This window comes from Macadamia integrifolia, chromosome 5, assembly GCF_013358625.1.
Source record: "Macadamia integrifolia cultivar HAES 741 chromosome 5, SCU_Mint_v3, whole genome shotgun sequence".
NCBI lineage: Eukaryota > Viridiplantae > Streptophyta > Magnoliopsida > Proteales > Proteaceae > Macadamia > Macadamia integrifolia.
In genome coordinates, this window is record NC_056561.1 from 13,207,680 (window position 1) to 13,218,200 (window position 10,521).

General features: G+C 36.1%; 1 protein-coding gene across 1 annotated transcript; it reads right to left on the minus strand.

Annotated features, from left to right (window-relative positions):
* Nucleotides 1-4,695: 4,695 nt before the first annotated feature.
* LOC122077898 (ankyrin repeat-containing protein BDA1-like) lies at nt 4,696-5,082 on the minus strand. Its single transcript, XM_042643793.1, has one exon. The coding sequence runs from the start codon at nt 5,080-5,082 to the stop codon at nt 4,696-4,698; it is 387 nt and encodes a 128-aa protein (XP_042499727.1).
* Nucleotides 5,083-10,521: the final 5,439 nt, after the last annotated feature.

Genomic DNA, 10,521 nt, shown 5'->3' on the forward strand with positions numbered 1-10,521 from the left:
TTTGTGGGGAGGAAGATTGATTATAATTTCTTTAGAGTAGAAAGAAATTCTATCATTTACAAGAAGTTTATTGGAAAAGATAGGCCAATTTCTTTGTAAGGGGTCTGTTTTGGAAAGAGGAAATCGAGATTGGAAAAAAAAAAATCTTCACAAAAAGAAATTGAGTCATTTATATTTTACAAGAACTTTCATATATAAGAAAAATGAGGCATTTTCCTTTTTTTCTTTTTTTTTGAAAAAGGACCAAGAGAAATCAAGTAACTAACAAAACATCCCCCAAATCAAGAAGTTTGGGGGATGTTTTGTTTCAATGACATGAAGGCATCAAGATTATAATTTCTTCAGAATAGGAAGAAATATTATCATTTTCGCAGAAGTTTCTTGGAAAAGATGAGTTTTGTGTTTTTTGGAGGGGGAGGGTGGTGGTAGGGTTTTTTTTAGGTCAAAGAGATCGTTCCTTACAAAATGAAATCATAATTTACATACAAGAAACTAGACTTCAGATTTGCAGATTTACATGCCAAACTTTTCAAAAAATAAAAAACCTAATGTGTCTGTTGGTGTTCAATTTTCAATTGAGTTTTATTAGAGGAAAGATTCAAAAAAAAAAAAAAAAAGGAATGAGAACCACGGCCACATTTCTTAGAGTAGCTCTGGGAGTGTTCTTTGATAACATGAAAATATTAAGATTATAATTTCTTTAGAGTGGGAAGAAATTTTTCCACTTACAAGAAGTTTCTTGGAAACGTTGAGTCTCTTTTTTTTTTTTTTTTTTTGGGGGGGTGGGGGTTTGTGGGGAGGAAGATTGATTATAATTTCTTTAGAGTAGAAAGAAATTCTATCATTTACAAGAAGTTTATTGGAAAAGATAGGCCAATTTCTTTGTAAGGGGTCTGTTTTGGAAAGAGGAAATCGAGATTGGAAAAAAAAAAATCTTCACAAAAAGAAATTGAGTCATTTATTTTTTACAAGAACTTTCATATATAAGAAAAATGAGGCATTTTCCTTTTTTTCTTTTTTTTGAAAAAGGACCAAGAGAAATCAAGTAACTAGCTAAAAACTTAAAAAAAAAAAAATTCTTATGTGCTTTTGGGGAGGGGAGAACAATAAACTGTTTATTTTATGGAAGAAAGAACCCTGTCAATATGGTGTTGCCTAAGCCTATAGGCGGGCACAGAAAGGCCACACAACCCCCCACCTAATGCACTGAAGATGCTCATGCACGTCCTCCCATTGGTCTTGTGTGTTGGTATCGCCTACATCGGACTGGCATGGTTCTTTCTCCCTTATTTTATTATTATTATTATTATTATTATTATTCTTTATTTTTTTTTAGGGAGAGAAATGCACCTTAGGAAGAAAGCCAGTTGTTTAGAAGAGCGTTCTCTTTCCCAAACAAGTATAAAATGTTGACTTATATACATAACTTGGGTTTGGGAAATGCAAATCTACCAGGCTCTCTATGTCTAACAACTAAGTTTGTTATGGAGTGTATTCATGCTAGTATTGCTTTTAATTTGTCATCATACTACATTTGCATTAATTCTATAATTCATGGTTTTGCTAATATATTCACCCAATGGTTAACCTCTATCCACTTTTGCAAGTGACGTAATACAAGACACCATGCCCTAATAATATCATCCCTCGACCTGCTAAGAGACTTTTTTGCCAATAATTAAATATCATCACCGGAAACCTTCTAAGAAAATATAAATCACATTAAATGAGATACCCATTAATTCAAAAACATTTAGCATTCGGCAAAGATAATCCCATACGTGTGCATCGATAAGTCCTAGATGCTTGCACAAAGTCCTAGATGCTTGCACGGAGAAGCTTCCTAAAAGAGGAACATATAGGGAAGAAGTCAACATACCCAATATTTGACAATATAAGAATGAATATGATAGTTTCTCCATGATACCAATTTTATAGTGACGACATGGTTTGGATTGTATTGCGAAAACATGAAATGAAATTTTGGTTTCTATTTATTTATCATCACTCAGTTTTTTGTCCATAATACTAAACTTCTTGTCAATCTTAATCAGTGTAATATATTGACAACTTGGTTTATGATGTGAGGTGAAAATATTAAATGAAAATTTGTAATACATCTATGATATGAACCTTCTTATCAATCTTAATTAATAAAATATAAAATTTATTTAATTCAATACAATGACAACTTGGTTTTTATTGTATTGCAAAAATATCAAAAGAAAAATTGGTTTTTGATCAGATTTTTTTTTTTTATTATCATCTATGATTTCTTAGGATCAATTTTCTCTACACCATAAGGGTAGAGGGAATCTCCGCACCTTTTTGGATACTACTAGTTCAAGGACCGCAATGCCAAGCAAGACTCATTGAGAGACCATATAAAGTAGGGCGTCAGATAAGGAACCACAAGGGGCCTTTATATTCATTTTCATAACTACCATTGCATTGTATTAGATATTTGTTGAGGATTTCTACCCAAAAAAAAAAGAAAAAAGATATTTATCGAGAATGAAAATATAATGATGACCCAAATTCAAATCACATAGTGACATCATGGGTGAAGATGGAAGATTTCTGCTCTATGCTGTAGAAAAACTTGGCCCAATTGTTACGCTTAAGTCAACGATGATTTGGTCATGTCATGAGATTAAAAGTCAACAATGACTTGGTCTTGCGGCTCTTGCCGTAACATAAAAGTTCCTTTGGAAACAGTGTTTAAGGAATTTTCAATTACAATGAATCTAAGTAGTGGGATAGCTAGGGTCGTGTGAAATTCTCGGCCATTTATCTCATAAGCGTAGAAAAAGAATCAAGTCTTGGTCACCATTTCAAAGCATGATTGATAAAAAAATTATAGGAAGGATTGGTAAACATAATTTGATTTTTGATCATATATACAATGACTTGCTCATTGGCTCTCCAGGCAGGAGTTGTAGAAATGTAACCCTAAAAACGATGCAGAAGATAATGAAAAAACAAGAATAAATAATGTATACAAGTTTATGAGGTTCAACAAGATTATTTACTTCCTTAGTGAGATAAAATTCTGCTTCACTATCAATGGAGAATAGGGTTGCAGTGCTTGTCCTCACACATCTTAGAATTTCTTACAGAGAAAGTAAACCTTGTTACAAATATATGGCGAAAAAAACCCTAATCCAAAAAGTACAAAACTATGCTCAAATAATCTTCAAATTCTCTTAGAAGATTATGTAATTCTTTTAATTTATTCATCCCAAAAAAAAATTCAAATAAGAGGTTGCGCCCCCTACACCCGCCATTCTGTTCTATCAGGGCGCTTGCACTAGTACTCCCTGAATTAAACTGTGACAAAATACAAGACATCGTACACCAACAGGGGTGATGGAGTGGGAATTACAGAGGGTGGAGGGGACAGTGGTGGGGTTGTGAGGGTGAGGTGAGCTGTTGAAGGGGAAATAAGGGTATTTTTGTGTTTTTAAACTACCGGGGCAAAAGGAGAGGTGAAAGTTTACTTTGGGGGGGGGGAATCAAGAAAGAAGTTTGGAATAGGGAGAGTCACCTGTTATTGCTGAATGACTTGCTAGCCAATGGATTATCAATTTGTGTAAATTGTCGTGGTTGACAATGAGTAGAAAGTTTTCCTTTAACCACAATGAAGGGTTCACCCACTAATCTATTGTCACAGATTCCTCCCTCCTTGTTGGAGGTTTGAAATGCCTATTATTGTTTCCTTACATTTATGCGGCACAATAATGACCACTGGGGGAGTTCTTTTATAGTGGCTCCTCAAGAGAATAATTAAGTTGGCAAGAATCAACATGCACTATTAAGAGATTGTGAGTTCAAACTCTATTTGGGACCAACCTTTCAAAAAACAAAGTTAGTTATTAATGGGTTAACCAAATATTTAATGATAAAACAAGTCCAAGCCCAACTTGCCCGGAACCCAATGGGATAAGGCCTAAGCAAAATACTGAAATATCTCAGCCGGACCTAAGGCTGAGCTCTAGGACCTTGGGCTGGTCTTGGTTTTTCAAAAACTCGACCCAACCCGGCCCTCTTGCACCCATAACATTATACATGTCTAATTCTCTCCCTTATAAGTTCAAAGAAAAAAGAAAAAAGAAAAAAAACAGGGAGAGAAATTTTCTTGCAGTTTTATTAATATAATCTCAATTTCTCAATCAAACAACACAAATAAATTATTATTGGGGAAAGGGTTGGGCATGTAAGCGATTACAAAGGAATAAGGTTGCTAGCATTTGTTAACTATTGGATTTTGTGAGTTTTGTGTAACTTCTTGGATTTAAATTTATCATTGGAATATTGCCTGAGCATCGTTACCCAGAAACAAACAGGAGGCCAAACAACAATGCATAGGTAACCAACATGAAGAGTAGAGCTAGTACCCATCCGTGGGATGCCCAGATGGTTAGGGCGAATTGGGAATTGTGTGGATAGGTGTACCGTTTCAAGTTCAATTCCTCATCTGTACATTTACGATTTAAGTGGAAACCGTGGCAGTGGTTGATGTGCTAATACAAAAAAAAAAATGATGTGCTAACACCCAAAAAAGAAAAAAAAAGAAAAAAGAAATGAGCTAGCAGAATCAGACCTCGTAAAAGGTATCCCTCAGTGATATTGAAAACAAGACCAACAGACACAGAAATCCAGAGTAACTTGTCATTCATTAAGTGATTTAGATTTCTAATCCTTCCAGCATAGAATGTCGTAGCCACATTTTTTCTTGATCCATTTCAACAGAGCTTCAAAGTTTTTGGGATTACCACTCTTTACAGCAATGTGAAGAGCTGTTTCATTTCGGGTAGTTACTGTGTTGATACACATGGGGCAAGCAGAGAGGAGCTCCTTTATAACATCTTCACTATGGGGATTCCCAGATTTGGCTGCACAGTGAAGAGGCACCATCCCTTCCTGGCCTTCGATGAGGCAGAGTTCTTTGTCTATTTTCAAGAGCATCTTCACAATTTCTACATGCCCTTTTTCAGAAGCTATGTGTAGGGGACTCCATCCATCTTGGTTTAGCTTTTTAGCCATTGAAGGGAACTGCAATTTCAGCTGCGAAGAGCTCATTTTTTCCCCTCACAACGTCGCTGTTGCCATCATCGGTGGCTGCGGCAATGATGGCGATATGTAAGGGATTATCTTTGAAATGCTGATCGGCTTTGTCAAGAAGAGAGGAGTCTCTCCCAAGAAGTTCATATAACATTTTGATTTCTCCATTCTGAGCTGCTTCAATCAGGGCACTCTGATTGGCATTGTCAAGAAGAGAGGAGGCTCTCCCAAGCTGTTCATGTGACTCTTCTCTGTTTCAATTTGGAATTGCTTCCATCTGGGCACTCTGATTCTGATCCATTTCCAATCAATAAGGAGTATTTCCCATCCCCTCATGAATCATGATCACTATATATATAAAGAAGCTCTCCTCGGCTCTTTTGCAACCCAAAAGTTTCCAGTTGCCACCTGCACTGAAATTTTCATTTTAGGTGTATTAAAATCTTGATTCAAAACGGGTTCATTTGATGAGGAACTAGGATGACATCGTCTCTGAAATTTTTTAATATGGAGATGACGTACCTTATTATTCAAACGTTCCTAAGAGGTGCTTGCCCACATTGCATCACTTCACCCGGTTGAACTTCAAATTCAACGGGAGGTTCTTTCTTTCTGTTTCGGGCAGGAATGCCTTTTCTTTTCCCCACAAGATTGGAAGTTTGTATGGAACAGTAAGGAATCCAGTCATTTCAAATAACTTTGTTGGAAAAGAGGATTATTTTTTGGGTGGGTTGGTGGGGGAGGGGGGAGGGTTGGTTCTAATTTGATGACATGAGATATCAAGATTATAATTATAATCTTTAAGTGAGGAAGAAATCTTATCATTTACAAGAAGTTTTTTGGAAAAGATCTGTCTAATTTGATGACATGAGATATCAAGATTATAATTATAATCTTCAAGTGAGGAAGAAATCTTATCATTTACAAGAAGTTTTTTGGAAAAGATCTGTCAATTTTCTTTTCTTTTTTATTGGGTTGGGTGGGGTGGGGTGGGGGAAGGGGGTGTTGGTGTTCTGTTTTGTTGACACAGATATAAAATTATAATTTTTTTAGAATAGAAAGATATCTTCATTTTACAAGAAGTTCTTAGGAAAAAATGGGGCTTCTTTTAAGGAGATTATAATTTCTATTATTTATGTACAAGAAGTTTCTTTAAAAAGATACGTCAATTTCTTTCTCATTTTTGAAAAGGGGTTTTGTTAGCATGGAACAATAAAAGAAAGAGTCAGGTAAAACGTTGTTTCTAATACAATGTTTATTTCATTCTTTTATATTTGTTTTTAAGAATGAGTTTGAAATGCGAGATACATTGGCATTAGAAAAACCAGCAAATTTTGATGATGGAGGACCCTAAGATTCAAATTTATTATCTTAATTCTAAAATACAAAAACAGAGTCAGAATAGTATAGAACTGGACCACATAGGATATTGTTGTCAATGGGATGTCAGTAAGATTCCGTGTGAAAATGGGATTTGGTAACAAAAAAGAGAAGCTTTTTCTCCGGACCTTCTCTGCAACTACGCCACTCAACTCTCCCGCCACCTCATCCTTCTCTTGCCCCTGCCTCACATCGTCTCCTGTTATTCTCGGAAATTGCTGCTTCTCATCGTTGGAAACACTTGCCGATATCCTGTCTCTCTTCCTACCGACTACAATCCCTGAACCCCTAAACCCCTCTACAAAAAAATAAAAAAATTGCTCTTACATTTCTCTCTTTCAATCTAGCTTGTTAATGGAACTCAACTCAATCGTCAAAACGGATTTGTCGACAGATTCCGAGTTCAGACCCTTCGATGACATGATATCCTCCTTACATTTTTTTACGTTTTGGCCTTGACTTTCCTTTGCCTCCGATCACATGCACCTAATCATTGTGAATGAGATAGCATAGTTAAAGATAAATACACCGTTGATAGTAAATTCGTCTCAAAGCTCGAAGCTGAATTCCAGCAAATGTGCGGAGCGAACAACTAAGTGAGAGAGAGAGAGAGAGAGAGAGAGAGAGAGGCTTCGAAGGGGAGCAAAGGGTCTAAAAGCCTCTCTCCAAGTTCTCAGAGGAATAAGCCTTAAACTCTGTCGGGTATTGCTCAAATTGGGTGTTTCTCCGTGGTCAAATATTTTTGTTTTCTAATAGATCCATTATCAAATCTTTGGAATTTAATTTTCCAACAGAAAAAAATATTTTTGTTTGATTTATACAGTATCTCTCATCCTCCACTCCTCCCTCATTCATGCCGGTTTCATAGATTTCCCGGTCAATTCTTCTCCTGAAATGAACTGGGCAACGCCAAAGAGCTCAAGGAGGAGCAGAGGATATTCAAGACCATAAAACTCTTCTCCGTTTGGCTCTTCTGGTGAGTCTAAAGTTTCTCTGCATGATGGGTTCCTCTATACGGAGTTAGTCTTCATTCTTCATTATTATGAGCAGAGGTGAAAAAATAGAACTACGGAAGCAAATAGCAAACAACCAATCTACCGGGTTTCCGATTAGCAGACAGTCACTTTCTTGTTCGACTTGCAGTCGAGAGATGAAAGGAACTTGCAAACAGCCAATCTACCAGGTTTCCGATTAGCAGTTAAGAGATATTCTCTCCAATGACCTTCACCTCTCATTACCAGAGGGTTCTCTTCTTTTTCTCCGGTGACCATCACCACCAAATTAGGTTCCCAACGTCATTTGTCAGATACTTCCAACACACACTGTTGAGAGAGAAAAAAAGGAAGGATATACCGAAAAAGGGAAAAAGGAGAGAAGGGTTTAGCGAGGGAGATAGTGACGAAGTTGCTTGTCTTTAAGGTCTCTCTCACCTTGTTCGACTGAGTCTGGAGTCTACATTTAGGTTTGTTACGGAGGGATAAGAAAGGGAAACGTCACCGGAATATCACCTGTTGTGAGAGAGAGTTTTGTCAATAAGACAAAGAGAGAGGTGTTTATTTCAGAGTCATATGTCAGGTATTTCGATTATACATAGTTATATAGTATAAAAAATCAATGGCGTAGATTTGCCCAAGTTAATCCAACGACCAATGTTTGCTAGCTTTATTAATTCTATTGTAACCTGCAGCATTCCTTCTCCCCCACACCCCACACCCCACACCCCACACCCCACACTTTTTTTATGGGAGAAAAAAGTGGCTTAAGAAGAAAGCTAGTTGTTTAAAAGAGGCTTCTATCTCCAAACAAGTAAACCATGGTTGACTTATATGGTCACTTTTGTCTTTGTAGTAAGTAGTTTATCTCAAAAACCTAACACAATACATGTTTGGAGAAATGGAAATTTATCTGCAGTCACATGTGTCTAACAATTGAGTTATAGTACATAATGTTATGGCATGTATGTTTATATTGCTCTTAATTTGTCACTATACTACATTTTTATTAATTCTACAATTCTATACTACATTTGTACTAATGTCTAATATTTTTCCGACAAAATTTCTTTGAAAGTATGAAAATTATTGTAAACAATGGCTCTTTTAGAGTTTGAAATGTGCTACTAAATACATTACTAAATTTGTTATATGACAAAATGTCCATTATTTGGTTCGCGATTACTTGTTGATCCAATCTCAGATTTCTAAGTTCTACATAATATTATATATTATCCTTTTTCTTTGAATCAATAAAAAAAAATCTATCATTTATGAATTTCCTGGCTTAGCGTGAGATAAAGACAAGTATATCTTAACAATGAATTAAATGAAAGTTGAAGAAACCAAGTTTACCCCTTTTTTTGTTGGACCAAAATCTACAAACATATCTTCCAAACGAATCCCCATATAAATTTTATTTAGCCAATGACTATATAGTAAACTCTCTCACTTAAGCTAAAAAAACGTATAGTAAACTCTCTCTCATTCATTTCTAATTCATGGATACATATGAGATGAGATGAGATGAGATGAGATCTGCCAAATCCTCCAACTTATAATGCTATGTTGTTGACTTTTTAATAAGAGGGTGCATATTTAGGATGTGGTATAGATATTTAAATTACACATTTCATATTCGACAAAAAAGGGCTGTCAAGAGTTATTTTAAATATTGTGACAACTCTCGCATAGAAAAAATTTTGAAACTAGGCAAATATTAGTAATTTTTCCCGAATTCGTTACTATATTTTGTTGATAGTTTAGTTACCTCATGAGCTTTAACATGGCTGTGGATTTCAACATTTTCTTGTGGTCATTGAAAGTTATACCTTTATTTTATAAATATATATATATATATATATATTTTTTTTTTATGTTTATAAATTCTTCTTTTTGGTAACTTTTTCTCTCAAGCAGTATGACGACATGGTGCTTTTGTTCAAGCATATTGCTTACATTTTTTTTTTTAATCATCAATGTAACTACAAGAAAAGATAAGCCGTTTTGAGAAGGAAAGCTTCCATTTTCAGTCAGGATTGCAGGCTCTGGTTAAGATTGGATATAGGGGAACTGATGAGTTTTTGTCTCATGCATCATCATGAGCAGGGCCTGCCCAGCGCACAAGACTGTTGCCACTGTGGGCTTGTACGCAGCCTTACCCATGCTCTGTGGAGAGGCGGGTAGGAAAGCCAGAAGTGCCATTTCCCATTCACATCAAGAAATGAAAATGGATGGGGTCTTTCCAGACTTAAAGTTGCTGAAGTTCTGAGCAGTAATGGTGGGTGAAATGCCAAATTGAAACCAAAGCTAAATGCAATTGTGGTGTAGCTGTGGACAGAACATCCAAGGGTAAAGCAAAGTTTCAGTGGGTAAGCAATGATTGTAAACTCAGTCATCTTCACCATTTTTTCATACAGTAGTAGTTACTTTAGGATCAGGCCTAACCATTTTCTTGAGCTTCTGAGGAGCCAATCAGTCATTCCTTGCAAAATAGTCATCTTCCTTATCATTTTAGAGAGAGAGAGAGAGAGAGAGAGAGTCAATTAATCAATTTCTCAATACAACAACAACAACAACAACTTAGCCTCAATCAGAATTCTTATAAATCGGCAAGAAGTTATTAAGACTACTCCTTAATCTCCCGTATCCAATTTGCAGTTGGAGCCAAAAGCAGTAATGCCACTGGCAATGGAAGTCAATATCATTCCATGGGTCAATATTGCCAGAGCACCTGTACCCAGAAATAGGAGGCGAAACGACAATGCATAGGTAACCAACATGAAGAGTAGAGCTAGCAGAATCGGGCCTCAAAAAGGGTACCCCTCTGTGAGATTGAAAACCAGAACAACAGATACAAGAAATCCAGCATAGTTACAAAACATTAGAACTTGGAAAGAGTCTGGGCTATGATCAAACCAAATTGATGTTCCTGCACTGTGCTTTTTAATGTTTCCATCATCATTGGGTTTTTTCATCTTGCCAAAGGCCTCCTGGAGGGTTGATTCTGGTTGTGTACGTCACAGTAACGATTAGAATAAAAATCACTAACAGAGCATTGCGAATGTCGCTTGGAGTGTCTTTG

Coding starts and splice junctions, on each gene's coding strand:
- LOC122077898 (XM_042643793.1), bottom strand. CDS start 5,082: ATGAGCTCTTCGCAGCTGAAATTGCAGTTCCCTTCAATGGCTAAAAAG.